General features: G+C 39.4%; 3 protein-coding genes across 3 annotated transcripts; all 3 read right to left on the bottom strand.

Annotated features, from left to right (window-relative positions):
* Nucleotides 1–6,482, bottom strand: pef1 (penta-EF-hand domain containing 1). The gene is made up of 5 exons (XM_083982116.1): nt 6,426–6,482; nt 4,794–5,031; nt 2,510–2,665; nt 1,717–1,860; nt 1–1,134 (listed from the first exon to the last, which is right to left on the bottom strand). Exons 1-5 carry the CDS (start codon nt 6,444–6,446, stop codon nt 905–907), a joined length of 789 nt encoding a protein of 262 aa, XP_083838242.1. The 5' UTR covers nt 6,447–6,482; the 3' UTR covers nt 1–904.
* Nucleotides 6,483–10,657: 4,175 nt separating this feature from the next.
* LOC310994139 (gap junction beta-4 protein-like) lies at nt 10,658–12,373 on the bottom strand (the record flags this gene model as incomplete). Its single annotated transcript, XM_083982727.1, has 2 exons — nt 11,981–12,373; nt 10,658–11,083 (listed from the first exon to the last, which is right to left on the bottom strand). The coding sequence occupies exons 1-2, from the start codon at nt 12,368–12,370 to the stop codon at nt 10,658–10,660; spliced, it is 816 nt and encodes a 271-aa protein (XP_083838853.1). The 5' UTR covers nt 12,371–12,373.
* Nucleotides 12,374–15,385: 3,012 nt separating this feature from the next.
* LOC310993253 (gap junction beta-4 protein-like) lies at nt 15,386–17,142 on the bottom strand (the record flags this gene model as incomplete). The annotated part of the gene is made up of 2 exons (XM_083981567.1): nt 15,386–15,811; nt 16,723–17,142. 2 exons carry the CDS (start codon nt 17,140–17,142, stop codon nt 15,386–15,388), a joined length of 846 nt encoding a protein of 281 aa, XP_083837693.1.
* Nucleotides 17,143–20,104: the final 2,962 nt, after the last annotated feature.

Genomic DNA, 20,104 nt, shown 5'->3' with positions numbered 1-20,104 from the left:
TAATGTAATACAAAAGCATGTATTTATTTATTTTTGGCATTAAGAACCTTTTTGGCTTGTTGAACTGTTACAGCGCTGGCCCCAGAATCACAAGGGTGAAGTGGTACACACCTAATGGTGGTGCATTGGGTCTTTTATGTTTCGGTCTCAGACACTGGCCTAGAGGAGAGCAATTTAACAACAACAACAAAAACAAAAAATGTAGACATTTCTTTTTGAACTCTCAAATGAGCTTAGTTACAGAGCTTTAAAAGCAACACTGCTAAATGCGAGGTTAGTATAATTCAGGTATTATAAAACAGGCGTTTTTTTTGGCGATTACACACATTTGCAACACAAGGCAATATTGAATACAATGTGCAACCACAGAGTCTAAATACCCCTGATGAATTGATTATGAATAAAAAAAAAAGGATCATGTTTATGACACAGTACCATGCTAATGACGCATGTGAGGAAATTCACAGATGTCAGGCTTTGTTATACCGACAGATGCATACACTCTGCTGTAGGAGCAGAGAGATGATCAACAGCAAATGTATCTTATTCTTTCACCTGCTATCTTTTACCTTCTCTAGTCCACTGTCACAGTAATTCAGTCCAGATGTTCATAAAAATATACTTGCTAATTGTCACCACCACCAAGGCATCTATGATTGAAAAGACTGAAGAATCTGCAGTACAACCTGGATTAAGTTAAAATAAGCAGGAAAGGCTTTAATTGTCTATTTACAGCAACAGGCCGTGGAATAATGTGGACTGGCTGTTATATACTGCATAAATACCATCATGTGGGGGCACTTATGGGAGAAAGCTGAGAGCTGAGCAGAAACGTGACCTGAACATGGAATGATGCTGTGCGATCACAGTGCAGAGGGAGTGTCGGTGGCTCACACGATGAGGCTCACATGAGCTTGACCATGGCACCGGAGAGGAAGTCCTCGTAGTTGAGGCGGATGTTGCCCGTCATGGTCGTGTCCCTCTCCCTGAAGACCTGCGTCATGCTCTGGAGCTGAGTGCACACCTGGATGAAGCGGTCCAGCTGGATGCCGGGTCTCGTGCCTCGCACGGTGAATCGCTGCACCAACGTCTCAGAGAACTGGGGACTGAGGTTGTAGCCCATCTGAGCCAGGGCTGATGGAGGAGGAGAGGTGTGGAAGAAAGAGTAAATATGCCGTTACATACAGCTCTGGAAAAAATTAAGAGACCACTCCCAAAATGATCAGTTTCTCTGGTTTTACTATTTATAGGTATGTATTTGAGTAAAATTAAATACTTTTTTTTTTTTTTTTAATTCTATCAACTACCAACAACATTTCTCCCAGAGTTGAAATAAAAATATTGTCATTTAGAGCTTTTATTGGCTGAAAATGACTAAACTAAGTCTAAATAACAAAAATATCAAGTCTTTTCAGACCTTGAATAATAATAATGCAAAGAAAACATGTTCATAATTATTCCTAAACAACACAGCAAGAATATTTTATTTTAATATGTGGGATAATGTCAATGTTTAATCCCAGCACTGGTTTTTATAATCTTCCTATAAAATCAGATGTGGTTCTGGTGATCATCTCATCAGTGTCTCATTATGTAGAATGACTTGTGTTTGTGTTGGTATTTCAAAAAGAAAAGGAGGACTGTCATACATGTAGAGAGGCTAGAAGAAACCTCCTAATCAACGTAACATCTTCAACAGAAACAAACAGGGATTACCTTGGTGTAGCTCTGTGCCACTGATTAAACCTGAGCGGTCTCTGTCATACTGCTGAAACAACGCTCTCCACTGCTGCATGAATTCCCACAGAGCGGAGAAGCCGAACAGATCGATGCGACCCGTCCGTGTCTTGTCAAACATGTCTAGCAGGAAGTGCAAAAAGAGAAAAAAACAAAGACACAGCATGTTCAGACACACATGAGTCAGTCGTTTGCCTTTAGTTACTGTTGCACATTCTTTAGAAATAGAGCGAAACGATGTGAGGCGCATTTTCGGCCCGTTTCCAGAAAGCCCGTCGTCCAGGATCGTGGATCTACTCCTTAAGTCACACACACACACTGCTCATTAGGTTAATGGTGTGCATTAGTCACTATCCTGCAAATGCAACAGGAATGTGGGCTCATTCACACAGCTAATGGGCAACAACACAAACATGACTCAGTCTTTTTTCTTTTTTTTTTAGGCTGGCTGCTGGCATGCTAGAATTTCTCTTTTTAGAGACAGACTGTTGACATATAAAACCAGACTGTTTTCTTTTTCTTATAACAGCCTTTTATCCATTTGTTTTTCCTCAATCACCTTTCCCTCTCCTCCCCCTGCGCTGGAGCCATTTACGTCTCTGAAAAGATTTTTTTTTAAGGCAATTAACCACTGTGCCATTCTGCCTCAAGAAACACTGTCAAAACATTTATAACCAATTCATCAGCGCAGAGCTGCCGCCTCACGCTGCCGCATCACGCTGCTGCCTCACGCTGCCGAGCGTTTCCGTTCGGCTGCGGCTGGGTGACTTACTGATCATCATGAGGCAGGTCTCGTCATTGAAGGCCGACCAGTTGGAGTTGACGAGCGCCTGCTTCAGCTCCTTGAGGTTGATGAAGCCGCTGTGGTCCGTGTCAACGGTGTGGAACCACTGGTACGCCTCCGGGTTAACGCCAGGAGGGACGTTACCTACACAGACGGAAAAAAGTGAGAACAGGAATTGGTCACGGTGAAGAGAGGAGCAGGGTTCAGACCGACTTTGAAACGCCCATCACTTGAAGACTGTTGTCTTTGCGTGCTCTCGTTCCTAACGCTGTTTACCTCCCCTTCTTCTTCTTCTTCAATCTGCCTCAGCTGACTGGTTTGATTTATTTTCTTTATTGTCCCCCCCAGTTCTCAAATCTTCAACTAGTAATTATTATTTCAATGCAGCTCTCGGGCTTTGAGGAGTAAGGAGAATATGTGAAAATAAGGAACAGTAAAAGAAAAAGGAGAAAGGGAGGAAGAAACAGTGAGGATTCTTGGAAATGAAGCATCTGCCTCTTTCCAATGGAAAATAATTGTTTATTTACTGGGAGATGAAGAAACACACGTCTACTGTCTGACAGATGAAGCTGTGTTGACTACGTCAAGCAGAAACTAGATCAGAAAAAATAATACATCTGTGTCAACTCAGTCCTCTGACACAGAAGGTGCAGACTTTGAAAACAGAATGATATATAATGACAGTAAAACAGAATACACTATATGATTGACATGCTATACAGCATAAACACAATTCCTACAGTAGAACTAAGTATAGTTTAAATGTACCAGAGTTTATAAAAGAAAGAAGGTTACTTGCTGGACGAATGTGTGAATAATATGAGGAAAATCATCACAATTTTGAGAGAATAGTTAAATAACTATGTTGAATAATTAACTGTTCTTCATAAAAAGGACTGCAACTCATCTCCCCCCTAATGCTGTACCTCCTTCCTAATATCTCCTTAAAGGTATAATATGTAGGAATTCCCCCCATCTAGCGGTGCGGTTGCATATCGGAACGTATTCTTGATGTTGCATTCACGTGAAATCAGGCAGACGTCAGACAGACAACAGACGCTGCATGTAACAGGATAAACAAGCGTCTATGTAAACAAGTGGTCCACCAGCACGAGGCAAAACTATACAGGCGTGACAATATGTTGTCATGGTGATGTCGTATTGTTTACCTGACCCACGTTTTACCGTCTTTCTCTCGTCAAGTAAAATGACATCCGGTTGGTTTGTCGATGGCCATCTGCCTGACTGCACCTGAATGCAACATCAGTGCCTCCGTCCTTCCTCACACTACACAGTGGTGACAGTTTTAACAGGCGCTACCTGGAAAACTTTCTCCCCGAGCCGACAGCTCCGCTGAGTTTCTATGGTTACCTACGGTCATGCTGCCACTGAACGTAAAAAATGGCGATGCAACATGGCAGCCTCGGTTCAGTGCGTCGCCCACGTATTTGTAACGACTTGTAACAACTCATTCTAAGGTACGAGAAAGCTTTCATTTGTATGCGGGTGTGATTCAACTTCAGTGAAATACGTATTTATGAAAGCAATATTTGATTTTTGCTAATAAAAAGCCAAATAAGTTACATACTGGGGATTTAACCTAACAGTAGTTAGACATGCTCATCGTTTCCACCAGTCACTAACTGTGGAGAGCAGTGGGCAGTGTCAAAGACCCAGCAAGAAGGAAATAGTGTCCAGGCAAAAGGCTGTTCCCCGAAAACACTGAGAAAAAGAAAAGGAGGTATAAGAAAATATGGTGTTAGACAAGGGGCGGAGTGGAGGGAGGGCTGATTGTCAGAGAAATGAATGGGGAGAGAGGGAAAGGTGACACTTCAGGCCAGACCCTGATGGATTTGGTCCCTGTGGGGAGTGATGGCAGTGTAGGCTATTAGGTTGTGACTTCAGCTTAGCTGCTACAGGAAACAGTGTAACCACACACACATACCCACACACACACACTTTAACCATCTGCCTCTTACTCTGTTTAGCCCTCACTCAGTATTACTGGAGTCATCACTCCAGCCATGTAATCCTGCTGAGGGGCACAAACTGAACCCTGTCTCTACATGACTGTCTGGGAACGTAAGTCATTTTCTATCTATCATCCCACCAGAGAGCGAAGGGGGGGTACGAAAAACGAGAGAAGCGACGAAGAAGGGCGAATGTGAGCCAATCTGCAGTCTCCTCACGTTGAGAATACGTCTGTCCCACTCCCACAGGCAAAGGGAACGGCAGATGCTGACACAACTCCAGTCCTGGCCTACACAGTTACCTGCAGGGGGGGCATGGTGTCCATAGGCTCCTCCATGAGGCTGTCCTCCGTAACCCCCGTAATGCCCACTGGGAGCGTGTCCGTATTGCCCTCCGTGAACTGGGGCTCCGTAGCCGCCGTAAGCAGCTCTTGGCTGACCTGCAGCCCCTCCGTACGGAGCCGAGGGGGGGGGCCTGTAGGCGCCGTGGCCTCCCCCGTATGGCCCTCCTTGTGGTGGGTTGGCTCCTCCTGGATAACCCTGCAGTGAGAGGCAAAGGTCAACTCACTGAGACTCTATATCAGTGTTTAAAACTAGAACATGTTACTCCAGCTGTGCTTAACGTGATAGTTCAGCTTTTTGAAGTGGGGTTGTATGAGGTACAAATATCTGCAGTTTAAAAACTTTTTTTTCTAACCAGCTGATGCATTGCAATTTTTACTTTATATCATACTCTTGAACTGGTGTATTATTTTGACTTCTCGTAGGCGGTGAAAATACGCTGATTAATTGTCCCTCATTCACAACAGTGTACTGCCTGTGTTTCGGTGCAGGGCGACCTTTCTACTGCAGATATTGTACTTAGTGGCCATTTGTTCCTCATACAACCCCACTTCAAAACAGCTGAACTATTCCTTTAAGTTGTGCTCTGTGGAACTAGCACTTCCAGAGGAACTTTGAACCACCACTGAGTGCATTTCAGCATCATCAGTCTGCAGATTAAAGTTCTTCTCAAAATTAGTTTTCTACATTGAATAGCCTACATTGTAATAATGTGAACATGAACTATACATTAAACTGAAATCAGAATAGTGAGTTGACGGAGAAATAATCATAACTCTTAATTATTATCATTCCTGTTATTGTTCAAAGACAGGATAATAAGGGAATCAAAAATCCCCAGAAGCAGCCTTATTATGAAGTCCTATTTGTATCATATTTAAAGTGGAGTTTAAAACTGTTGAGCAGGCCAAAATACGATTTACAATCTATAGAGACTTTTTCATTCTTTCTTTTTTTAACATGTAATTCCTTAATGAATAATCTAATCAAACATTTAACCAACAAATTATTCAAAGTAGATGCCAGTCACAGGCCTACAAAGTAGGTTTTAAACTCTGGACCGAGGGAGTCCATGAGCAGCTACTGCTTCACTTTCAATACACTGAGCTGACCAAACCTTTGCACTGTAACTCCAACTTTAAGTTGTGGTGATATGTTTACATATGTTTACATAAAGGTGTCGCCACTTCTATTCAGGTTAAGTATCAGTATGCGTCATTCAGAGCTTTCAGTTCACATCGACGCTATTTCAGCTAAAGAAACTACTTCCACTGGCGTTAAATAACCAGGAATCCCGTCAACCACAAAGCTTTATAACATTTACACGGTCTTGAACAATTATTACAAAGAAGTTACAATTTTGAAGCAAAACAGGCACACGTAGAGTGAAATAAAGCAGATTGCAACACTTAAACACACCCTGCTAGCCAAAGTAGGACTAATGAATGGCTGACGTTCCCCGTGTTTCTGTTGGATAAACCCCCGAACTTAGGTCATGTCAACGAAACACAACCGGTAATACAGTTTTTTAACAATACTAATATGCTATTGTAACTAAAACATACAAAACACAAAGAGCAGTATTTCGTTACCTGACCGTAGTGGAAACTCATGTCTGACTGACTACACTTCCTTCAATAACACAGCCGGGGAGGCGGACTCAACTACGTCCGACTCAGGTTTACGATTGGTGCATTTCCGTGTCTGTCAAACGGCACCAGCGTCCGCTGCTCCTGATTGGACGGCGGAGTGAAAAAGTGATGACGACAGGACAGATGAGTAATGCCCATGACTCTGTCAAACATCCACAGTACATATGATCGAATAATGAATAGGCTACCGTAAATTATTCACTCGCTGTTGAATTTTAATCTCATTTAGACACCTGTGTTGTGGAATCCAGTTTTAATTTTTCCCCTTTTTCCTTTTTTTTTTTTTAAGCCATGATTATTATTTTATTTTTTTTTACCTCTGATGCATGAATTATGTTAGCCTCAGTCAAGATTTTTTTCATAAGTGTTTTTATCCTTCTTAGGGCATGAAAAAAAAGTTTAAAATATATATTTTTAGAGAGTTACAGACCATGTCCACTCCAATGGACTACATGCGCCTAAGCACTCACATAAAACAATATGAATTTAATGTAAAAATTTATCAAAATTGTGATTTATGGTTAATTCATTAACTATAATTTAATTTTATGCTTTGCAAAACATTTTAACATATTTTTTTTACACATTTTAACATTGTATACAACGTTATACAACGTTAAATAGGCCTATAGTGTATAGGCCTGAATAAGAGGACAAACGACTCTCACAACTCTGAAGCTTACACCTAAGCCGGTAACACTTTACAATAAGGTACACAAAATTAGAGTAGTTAATGAGGAACTAATGAGTAGTTAGTGAGGAATTGAGGTACACAAAATTACAGTAGTTACTGAGGAACTAAGGTAGCCTACACAAAAGTAGAGTAGGAATCAAAACTTGATGATTAGTGATCTAGTTACTTCATCAGTACAGAATCATTACTCAATAACATGTCCAGTAGTTAACCTTTATGACCTAAAGTGACACATAATGAGTGGTTTTTCATTTCTTCATCTTCATCTTTACATTAGTAGCCTAGTTCCTTAAAAAAATCACAGACAGCAGGATTCTTGAGAAGATTTTATTCATTAATTTCAGACCACATACACATCAATATGACCATCCATGTTGCCTTCGAAATAAATATGATGTTTGTCACATGTTTGGTAGACTAAATGAATGTATCATGGGGCTGTGTAGTACTGTATACTGATCACACCATGGTTCACAGTAAAGTTGTTTGAGGTGCACAAAATAGAGTAGTTATTTACTATGAAACAAATTTGGAATGAATGAGGAACTCCCTGAACTCAATATTAGTTAATGGCGAGTTCTTCAGTAACTCCTAATCAAATTACTGAGGAACTAACTATTACTTAATCATTAGTTACCCTTTTTGTGTACCTTAAGGTAAAGTGAGACATCAAAATGAGTAGGTAATGAGTAGCCTACTGAATCATTACTTAATCATTAGTTACCCTTAGTTGCTTCTGAGGAAGATTCGACTCACAGTCGAAACTGTCAAGCAGGTAACATCACCCTTGATTTCATTGTCTGAACACAAGAAAAATATAACTAAGGGTAACTAATGATTAAGTAATGATTCAGTACTCATTACCTACTCATTTTGATGTCTCACTTTACTTTAAGGTAGGACACAAAAAGGGTAACTAATGATTAAGTAATAGTTAGTTCCTCAGTAATTTGATTAGGAGTTACTGAAGAACTCGCCATTAACTAATATTGAGTTCCTCATTCATTCCAAATGTGTTTCATAGTAAACAACTACTCTAAATTTTGTGCACCTCAAACAACTTTACTGTGAACCACGGTGTGATCAGTATACAGTAGCCTACTTTACACACAGCCCCATGATACAGTCATTTAGCCTACCAAACATGTGACAAACATCATATTTATTTCGAAGGCAACATGGATGGTCATATTGATGTGTATGTGGTCTGAAATTAATGAATAAAAAAAAGATGAAGATGAAGAAATGAAAAACCACTCATTATGTGTCACTTTAGGTCATAAAGGTTAACTACTGGACATGTTATTGAGTAATGATTCTGTACTGATGTAGTAACTAGATCACTAATCATCAAGTTGTGATTAACTATCTATGAAATTTGATCATGAGTTAATGAAGAACTGATCATTAATAGTTCCTCATTAGTTCCTCAGTAACTACTCCTCTGAAATTTGATCTGGGGTTCCTGAAGAACTGACCATTAACCAATAGTTAGTTAATCAGTAGTTCCTCAGTAACTACTCTAATGTTGTGTACCTTAGTTCCTCAGTAACTACTGTAATTTTGTGTACCTCAATTCCTCATTAGTTCCTCATTAACTACTCTAATTTAGTGTACCTTATTGTAAAGTGTTACCGAACATTATTATTATTAGTTACCATACTTCTTTAAGGATGCAGGACTGGTATTACCATGCCATTATATTAGAATTAATATGTTTTCGGCAACAAGAACTGAAGTATCTGTCTCTTCATCTCCAAACACGTCTTTTGCAATAATCCTCACCTCAGTAATATGATCAGTTCATCAAACCTATGCTTTATGAAAGGTGGCAAAGCATCCAGAGCACACTGGCACACAGCATTGCATGCAGATGTTTGGTCTTGAGTGTGGCCAGGTTAACAGTGCACATCTTCCACAGCTCCTTCGTCCTACCTCTGCTATCTGGCCCTACAAATTACAGCTAATCTGCACAGAAATGTATATTTTTAAATGAGTAGCCTATAAATTGAGCAAAGGAATGTATTTTTATATTTATAACATAATTTACAACCAGAACAGTCACAAGAAAAGGTAAAGCAATTACATGACTTGTGTTGGGCTTGATGCATGACATCCACTTCAGTGGACACATGGTTAATTGTAATTTACTACTTATTTGAAATAAATTTTTCAAAAATAAAATAATAATTATATTACTTAGATGTTACTGTATATCATCATATTTTTTTTATATCTAGGGTTCTTCTGGAAAAGACGGGTTGACAGGATATGCCAAGAGCCGCCAACTTAGGTGGCTGTCTGGCGGCCATCTTGGATCCAGATAAATTTTACTTGCAGTTACAACGACTGACCACTGAATTAACCTCAATGGAGTGGTGCAGCAGAGAGCCCTCTATGGGCTGATAGGCAATTCAACCATAGAAACCTTTGCATTTAGGATGGAATGACTTTTAAACAGCCGTCCACTGTAGTGACCACTATGCACCAGAGGGTTAATAGGCTATTATAATTTCTAACCGTCTTATGTGTTTCTACATCTTATTTCTTTTCTCTTGAAAAAAAACCCTCCTCGCTTTCCACAATCTAGCAATCGAGGTTTATATTAGTGACATCAGGCATTTCGTGTTGTAGTCTCACGTCTAAAACAGACGTCTGTGTTTCATGTCCCTTAAAAAAAGAATAAAGGAACGCACATAGGCTACACACATTTCCGCAGTGAAATATCTTTATAGATAACAATAGTATATACAAAATGTAGAACAAAATATATTATCTTGAGTTGTCTTCATTCTTCTTAAAAACAAACCTAATAAAATACCAAACAAACAGAACAAAAAAAATATTGTAGGTATAAAAACATATTTGGTGTTATTTTTGCAGCAGTACGAATCAGAGCATGTTATATCATTCACTGAGTGATTCTGATTTAATTGTGGGAGGACATGAATGGTCAACAAAGTTCAGAGTAACTCTTGAAGGATAATAAGGAGCATTTTGTCACATCCCACATCAACAAAAACCCCTTTGACTGATTTCTGCAGATTACTGAAGTGCTGTGTGCTTTATCTTGTTTTATTCATAAGGGGGCAGTGTGTATGTGTGTGTGTGTGTGCTCAGAGAAAGGGTCCACTCTGTAACTACATCACACTGGGGCTTGCAGCATTTCATTGCAGTTTGAATTTTCAAAGCATGAGATACTTGATGCTGCTGGACAATAATACACAAAAACACAGACATGCATACATGCAGGCATTCATACTGTACACACACACATAACCTTTTAGCTTCCTCACAAATTTGCATGCATCAGGTATTCATTCCTGCAGAAATTTGTTTACCATGACAATATTTACAAACGGTTCCCTCAGAAACCCCTGAACTGATGAATGTCTCTTTGGCATCGAGCAGCAGTTCACCACAGATTCAGGCACTTTGGGCATTTTACTCAGTTTGTCAATATATAGCTTCTGCCATATTATTTGATCTCAGTTACATCCTCAGTCTTGATGTTGGTGAGGTTCTGGACAGATATTGTCGGATCCATTCTGATGGGGGATTTGGACCTGTACCCAGACCTGGGCGCTGCCAGCGGCGCCATCTCATGAGTCTCGGCGAACTCCCTCCTGTCTGCCTCTATCTTCCTCCTGAGCATTTTCTGGATTTTTTTGCAGATGAGGTAAACCATCTCGCAGATGCACATGAAGATGCAGGCGGCAGAGGAGACCACCATGAAGATGGTAAAGATCCTCTTCTCAGTGGGACGAGATATGTAACAGTCCACCGTGTTGGGGCACGGTGGCAGCGAGCACTTGGACAGGCGGGGCATGTCGTACCCTTCATAGATGTAGTACAGGATGTAGAGGAAGCCAGCATCAAAGCCTGCCTTGAAGACCAGACTCACCTGTGAGAAGATGAATGACAGTTAAAAAGGGAGACAGGTCTTTAAGTCAAAGCAAATGTGTCTCATATTTCAAATTAAAATGGATTAACAGAAATCTTTTTTCACATTTTGCGGGGTGAGCATGAAAACGAAAAAGCATTTCTCTATTTGTTTTTTCTTTTGAATTATGACATAAAATGTGCAACCTAAAGAAGAAAATGAAAATGCAGTTTGGATTATTTATTATAAATTTAATTTATGAGTCAAATAATACAGTTATGACCATGAAATGAAAAAGCCTTTCTGCATATGCATTTTAATTTTCAAATTTGACATTTCAAATTGAATTTTGAAACCTTTTTGCTGGAGGATGTTTTGAAAATTAAATCTTAAATGTCCTTTTCTCTGTTGTTTTAATTAAGTCACAGAATGAGCAGTCTTGAAGATGAAAATACAGTTTGGAATATTGATTATTCCAAACAAATGTGACTATACTATAGCCTATTTTGGAAATTAAAAAGGATTTCTGTTAATCCATTTTAATTTGAAATATGAGACACATTTGCTTCAATACTTTTTTTTGACCAAATGCTGAATTTATAATAAAGAATATTAATCATTGCACGGTCATAGTTCATACAGCTACAGTCCAGCTTGGAGGGATGATAAAACATCTTACTGATGGGGGCAAAAGCTGTAAAATAAACTGCAGAGGCTGTTTATTCTTGTGATGAGGGATAAACAAATAAAAATATACAAGTGTCTTCTCCACTCTCTGGTACATAGCCACTCATTCTTGGCAATTATTTTTGACATTTTCCAGAATGACTAACTTCAGCTTGGTCACGACCAAAGCACTGCTGGATCTGCTTTTTTTTTTGTACTTTCAAAAATAAACTTGAATTCCTTGGCTCTTACCAGGTATGTCCACCACAGCCCCCCGCGTTTCTTCCCAGGGTTGGCATAGAGATGGGCGCCCTTGTGTGAGGCAGTGTACCGCTTGTCCCTCGTCTCCCTGTACTTGACGTGCATCACCACCATCAGTGACGGACAGGTGGCAAAGATGAGCTGCAGGGCCCACAGGCGGATGTGGGAGATGGGGAAGATGTAGTCGTAGCACACGTTTTCGCAGCCGGGCTGCTTCGTGTTGCACACAAAGTCCTTGCTGTCATCACCCCACACCCGCTGGGCCGCCACCACGAACACCATCACCCTGAAGACGAAGACCATGGAGAGCCAGATGCGGCCGAACGCGGTGGAGTATTTGTTGACTCCACTGAGGAGCGACTCCAACGCAGACCAGTTCATGGCTGCTGCTGAAGAGGTGGAGGAGGGGATGGAGGAGACTGAGGGAGATGGATGAGCTCCTCAGGTGGGCTGACCTTGACCAGCTGAAAAAGTGACAAGGTGGGTTTAGAAAATGGATAGCACCAATAGTTAAAAAAAAGTGTATTCATTCATCAAGTAACACAACCCAAGCTTATTTTTATATATTTCATTTTATCTGATGGAAAAAAATATAATGTGTTCATTTAAAGCAGAAGTAAGCGATCCAGTCGTTTTGGCTAACTTCTTGTCAGTCGATGGAGTTAGCAGTCCCCGCCCTCGTCCCTACGTCACCACATTCACGCGCATCCCTTGGCTGCACACACAGAGAGGACCGCCCCTTTATGCCGTTCTCTCTCCTCATTGGAAAGTTTTCTCCTCGGCTTACAGCAGAGCAGAGTGACTGACAGACCCGTGTTTCAGACCAAACACTCTATAGAAGTGATTGCTGTCGGAAGATATAACTATTTAAGACATGTGTTAAACATTCTGCTTACTTCTGCTTTAACTTCGTTAACCATATGTCCTGTTTTGCAGAGAAGTTGTGTGAGAAGGCTCTGTGCAGTTTTAAAGCAGATATCAGCTTCACGGCCGTTTCGGCTAATGCTGCGTTCAAGGCAGGCTTTTGAAACCGTAAGTTACAGCTTCAAGTCACAACTACGACTTGGTAGCGTTCCAGGTAACCCGTAGCTCGTGTTTTTACCATCCTGTTGTCTGTGAAAGTTCCCTATAACGGCCACTCGTAACTTCCGACCCGTGAACTCGTACCAGATCGAACTGGTATGACTTCACAGGAAGGAAAAACACAAAGTACGAGTTTCTTTGAACGCACCATGAGTTAGCAGCCCCCGCCCTTGTCAGGCATCAATTGGTCCTCGTGCTACGTCACCACATTCACGCGCATCCCTTGGCTGCACACACAGCCCTTCATGCCGTTCTCTCTCCTCATTGGATAACACTTGTATCCCACAAGGAAAATTTTCTCCTCGGGTTACAGCAGAGCAGAGTGACGGAGAGACTCGTGTTTAGGCTGAAATACTTCATGTAAGTGATTGCTGACGGAAAATAGGACTATTTAGGACTTATATTAACAAAAACATTCCACTGATATCTGCTTTAACTGGTAGAAGGGCCGTGAAGATAGTGGAGGTATGCAACGTAGGAGATAACGTGTCTTTTACTGGCAAGGTGACATGTCTTATGCCAGTAATGCCCAACCTTTTTTGGCTTGTGACTTGATTTTGTCACAAAATACTGGCGACCATGTTCAGTCACATGATCGCGGCTGTCAATCGATGTTGCGCCAGCGCAGATATTTTTATATGCTGCATTTTATTTGAACACAATATATATTCAAGAAAGTGAAATTATAGAATACAGTTGTTTAGGATTGTGTGTGCTGTTTTTAATCATAATTTAAAAAAGAATAATAATTAGTTAAAAAAAATATTTGTATCAGTAATTTTTTTTTCAATTACTAGACATTTCAGGCGACCCCATTTGGATTCCAGGTGACCCCATGTGGGGTCCCGACCCCAAGGTTGAAAAATACTGTTTTATGCACAGTTTAAATACTGACAGACTTCTTTGTTCAGGGAGCTCCTCTCCCACAACCTTGTACCGTATGAGTGAGATCCTGTTCACTGCTTGAATGAGGAGACATTGACTTCACCATCCCAGCCTTTTCACCCACATTATCCTATAAATCTAGGATCATACCAAGGAAGTGCTCTTGACCTTTTTGTTTTTTAGATTGACTTATCCTGACTTTACATCCATAAAACTACTGTAGGTGAAAAAAACAAATAGATCCTACATTTCCCATAATGCATAAACAACCTTGTGACTTTGGTTAGACCCACCCTCTCCGGTAAATGCAGACATTTTTCCACCAATTCTACCAAAACAAGCGTATTGTTATAAATCAGTAATGTCCAAATCTAAGTGGTGCAGCAGAGAGCCCTCTATGGGCTGATAGGCAACTCAATAGAAACCTTTGCAAAACAGCCGTCCACTGTAGTGACCACTATGCACCAGAGGGTTAATAGGCTATTATAATTTCTAACCGTCTTATGTGTTTCTACATCTTATTTCTTTTCTTTTGAAAAAAAACCCTCCTCGCTTTCCACAATCTAGCAATCGAGGTTTATATTAGTGACGTCAGGCATTTCGTGTTGTAGTCTCACGTCTAAAACAGACGTCTGTGTTTCATGTCCCTTAAAAAAAGAATAAAGGAACGCACATACACACATTTCCGCAGTGAAATATCTTTATAGATAACAATAGTATATACAAAATGTAGAACAAAATATATTATCTTGAGTTGTCTTCATTCTTCTTAAAAACAAACCTACTAATAAAATACCAAACAAACAGAACAAAAAAAATATTGTAGGTATAAAAACATATTTGGTGTTATTTTTGCAGCAGTACGAATCAGAGCATATGTTACATATATCATTCACTGAGTGATTCTGATTTAATTGTGGGAGGACATGAATGGTCAACAAAGTTCAGAGTAACTCTTGAAGGATAATAAGGAGCATTTTGTCACATCCCACATCAACAAAACCCCTTTGACTGATTTCTGCAGATTACTGAAGTGCTGTGTGCTTTATCTTGTTTTATTCATAATGGGGCAGTGTGTGTGTGTGTGCTCAGAGAAAGGGTCCACTCTGTAACTACATCACACTGGGGCTTGCAGCATTTTACAGAATTTTCAAAGCATGAGATACCTGCTGCTGCTGGACAATAATACACAAAAACACAGACATGCATGCAGGCATTCATACTGTACACACACACATAACCTTTTAGCTTCCTCACAAATTTGCATGCATCAGGTATTCATTCCTGCAGAAATTTGTTTACCATGACAATATTTACAAACGGTTTCCTCAGAAACCCCTGAACTGATGAATGTCTCTTTGGCATCGAGCAGCAGTTCACCACAGATTCAGGCACTTTGCTCAGTTTGTCAATATAGCTTCTGCCATATTATTTGATCTCAGTTACATCCTCAGTCTTGATGTTGGTGAGGTTCTGGACAGATATTGTCGGATCCATTCTGATGGGGGATTTGGACCTGTACCCAGACCTGGGCGCTGCCAGCGGCGCCATCTCATGAGTCTCGGCGAACTCCCTCCTGTCTGCCTCTATCTTCCTCCTGAGCATTTTCTGGATTCTTTTGCAGATGAGGTAAACCATCTCGCAGATGCACATGAAGATGCAGGCGGCAGAGGAGACCACCATGAAGATGGTAAAGATCCTCTTCTCAGTGGGACGAGATATGTAACAGTCCACCGTGTTGGGGCACGGTGGCAGCGAGCACTTGGACAGGCGGGGCATGTCGTACCCTTCATAGATGTAGTACAGGATGTAGAGGAAGCCAGCATCAAAGCCAGCCTTGAAGACCAGACTCACCTGTGAGAAGATGAATGACAGTTAAAAAGGGAGACAGGTCTTTCAGTCCTATCGAAGCAAATGTGTCTCATATTTCAAATTCAAATGGATTAACAGAAATCCTTTTTCACATTTTGCGGGGTGGGCATGAAAATGAAAAAGCATTTCTCTATTTGTTTTTTCTTTTTAATTATGACATAAAATGTGAAACCTAAAGAAGAAAATGAAAATGCAGTTTGGATTATTTATTATAAGTTTAATTTATGAGTCAAATAATGCAGTTATGACCATGAAATGAAAAAGCCTTTCTGCTTATGCATCTTAATTTTCAAATTTGACATTTCAAATTGAATTTTGAAAGCTTTTTGCTGGAGGATGTTTTGAAAATTAAATCTTAAATGTCCTTTTCTTTGTTTGTTTTTAATTAAGTCACAGAATGAACAGTCTTGAAGATGAAAATACAGTTTGGAATATTGATTATTCCAAACAAATGTGGCTATACTATAGCATATTTTGGAAATGAAAAAGGATTTCTGTTAGTCCATTTTAATTTGAAATATGAGACACATTTGCTTCGATACTTTTTTTGGACCAAATGCTGAATTTATAATAAAGAATATTAATCATTGCACGGTCATAGTTCATACAGCTACAGTCCAGCTTGGAGGGATGATAAAACATCTTACTGATGGGGGCAAAAGCTGTAAAATAAACTGCAGAGGCTGTTTATTCTTGTGATGAGGGATAAACAAATAAAAATATAATTACACAAGTGTCTTCTCCACTCTCTGGTACATAGCCACTCATTCTTGGCAATTATTTTTGACATTTCCCAGAATGACTAACTTCAGCTTGGTCACGACCAAAGCACTGCTGGATCTGCTTTTTTTTTTTGTACTTTCAAAAATAAACTTGAATTCCTTGGCTCTTACCAGGTATGTCCACCACAGCCCCCCGCGTTTCTTCCCAGGGTTGGCATAGAGATGGGCGCCCTTGTGTGAGGCAGTGTACCGCTTGTCCCTCGTCTCCCTGTACTTGACGTGCATTACCACCATCAGTGACGGACAGGTGGCAAAGATGAGCTGCAGGGCCCACAGGCGGATGTGGGAGATGGGGAAGATGTAGTCGTAGCACACGTTTTCGCAGCCGGGCTGCTTCGTGTTGCACTCAAAGTCCTTGCTGTCATCACCCCACACCCGCTGGGCCGCCACCACGAACACCATCACCCTGAAGACGAAGACCATGGAGAGCCAGATGCGGCCGAACGCGGTGGAGTATTTGTTGACTCCACTGAGGAGCGACCCCCACCCAGACCAGTTAGTGGCTGCTGCTGAAGAGGTGGACTCAAACATTCTGCTTACTTCTGCTTTAACTTCGTTAACCATATGTCCTGTTTTGCAGAGAAGTTGTGTGAGAAGGCTCCGCTCTGTGCAGTTTTAACTGGTAGAAGGGCCGTGAAGATAGTGGAGGTATGCAACGTAGGAGATAACGTGTCTTTTACTGGCAAGGTGACATGTCTTATGCCAGTAATGCCCAACCTTTTTTGGCTTGTGACTTGATTTTATCACAAAATACTGGCGACCATGTGCAGTCACATGATCGCGGCTGTCAATCAAGTTGCGCCAGCGCAGATATTTTTATATGCTGCATTTTATTTGAACACAATATATATTCAAGAAAGTGAAATTATAGAATACAGTTGTTTAGGATTGTGTGTGCTGTTTTTAATCATAATTTTAAAAAGAATAATAATTAGTTAAAAAAATATTTGTATCAGTAATTTTTTTTTCAATTACTAGACATTTCAGGCGACCCCATTTGGATTCCAGGCGACCCCATGTGGGGTCCCGACCCCAAGGTTGAAAAATACTGTCTTATGCACTGCGTTTAAATACTGAGAAACTTCTTTGTTCAGGGAGCTCCTCTCCCACAACCTTGTATGTGTGAGATCCTGTTCACTGCTTGAATGAAGAGACATTGACTTAACCATCCTAGCTTTTTCACCCATATTATCCTATAAGTGCTCTTGCCCTTTTTGTTTTTTAGATTGACTTATCCTGACTTTACATCCATACTGTAGGTGAAAAAAACAAATAGATCCTACATTTCCGACAATGCAACAACCATGTGACTTTGGTTAGACCCACCCTCTCTGGTAAATACAGACATTTTTGTACCACCAATTCTACCAAAACAAGCTTATTGTTATAAATCAGTAATGTTCAAATCTAAGCTGCAGTGACTTGAGACATTATTAAGTAGCTTTCACATGAAACTTTGTACCTCTGATGACAAATTATTTCAATTTCATTTATAAAATAAGCACTGCATCGCTTGGTAACGCTTTATATTAAGGTCCTTGTAATAAGCATTAGTTAATAGGTAATAAGGCTCTTATAAGTGATTACAAGATGCTTATTAACATTATTATGCATTTATAAGACTATATATGTATTAATAGACTCATTATAATATAGTTAATAGCAGACTATAATTGATTTATAATAACTTATAATAAACTTAGTTAACTGTTTGTTGATGCTTATGAACATTAATAAGATCCTTATGAGTATCTTATAATTGTTCATAATAACATTACAAACACATATATTGACTCAACTAGCCCAATCATTATGTCTTTGTTATGCCTTTATTAATCTTAAGGTCTGTGTAATAAGCGTTAGTTAATAAGTAATAAGGCTCTTATAAGTGCTTACAAGTATTAATAGTCTCATTATAATATAGTTAATAGCAGACTATAAGAGATTTATAATAACTTATAAGAAACTTGTTAACTGTTTGTTGATGCTTAAGAACATTAATAAAATCTTCATGAGTATCTTATAATTGTTCATAATAACATTACAAACACATTGAGTGTAGCCCAACCATGATGTCTTTGTCATGCCTTTATTAATCTTTTTTGTTTGATTTATTAACATTAATATATACTTTATTGCTCATCTATTATAAATTAACAATGCACTTGTTAACAGTTAACTATGCTTTTTGCAGGTACTGGATCTAAAGCGAGAACAATGTCTTATTAAGGCTGATAAATATTTTATTATGCCCTTATTATCAGTTAACTATGCACTTGTTAACAGTTAACTATGCTTTTTGCAGGTACTGGATCTAAAGCGAGAACAATGTCTTATTAAGGCTGATAAATATTTTTATTGTGCATTATTATCAGTTAACTATGCACTTGTTAACAGTTAACTATGCTTTTTGCAGGTACTGGATCTAAAGCGAGAACAATGCCTTATTAAGTCTAATAAATCTTTTGTAATGCATTCATTAATGGTTAACAATGATTTTCACAACTTCCACATCTGTAATGAACAATACATGTGGTCAAGGTTGATGAAATGTAAAGAAAAGATTGCATAGTAATACAAATGTTTCAACAGTGAAGCCCAACATTGTTTTATTCATTGCTGTCAAGTAAAGAGACATTTTACTGAAAATGTATAAAAATCTAAATCACCTAAAACAGGTAGAAAGCACCTTTAAAACATTTAGGCATATTATACAAAACATAATTTAACTCAAAAAAGTGCAATTTTGCAAAGTGCAACATGATTTTTATACTTAAAATGTATAAAAATAACCTAAAACAGGTCTTTGAAAAAAAAGTACACTTTTATTTTTTGTAATTTTTAATTCCATTGAACATTTAACGCAGCTGCTCTTTTGCACTCTTGTTTGCATCAAAAGCAATTCCCTCTTCCTCTTCTTCTTGCCATCATCTGAGGTTGAGGAGCTTGAGGAGTCTGAGGAGGGGTCGGTAGAGAATGAGGATAGAGGAAATTTACATCTGAGTTTTCATAATGACATTTTTTTAAATGTAAAAACATAAAAATAAAAGTCTCGATACATCCTGCAATAACACTTTACAGTTGAATTTTCAAGCATTTTAAATGTAGCACATTTCATTAAACTCAAACTCAAATGACTGTGCTGAATGTTCACAGCAGTATGTAGGCCTAGGCTATCATGTACAGAAAAGTGTCAAGAACATATCAGACGGTGCACAACGAAAGAGAGAAGTTATATATTTCGACAATGTACACTGTATGTACTGTATATAAGCCTAGCTGGAGACAAAATAAACTACATTTTAATATAAAAACTTTCTCACTGATACACAGAGGAGCGCTTCCGTAGGGCAGCAACAGTCATGAGGCGGCTAGCTCTACACTAGCTTCGGCTAACGTTAGCTATGCATGTTTGAGTTTGTACTAACTAGTTAGCAGCAGTTAAACTTACCAGAAGAGTCATCCTCCGTCTCACAACGCTTACTCTCGTCAG

The sequence above is a fragment of the Trachurus trachurus genome (genome assembly GCF_905171665.1).
Source record: "Trachurus trachurus genome assembly, chromosome: 11".
In the NCBI taxonomy this organism is placed as follows: Eukaryota; Metazoa; Chordata; class Actinopteri; order Carangiformes; family Carangidae; genus Trachurus; species Trachurus trachurus.
This window is presented reverse-complemented; position numbering and strand designations above follow the sequence as displayed.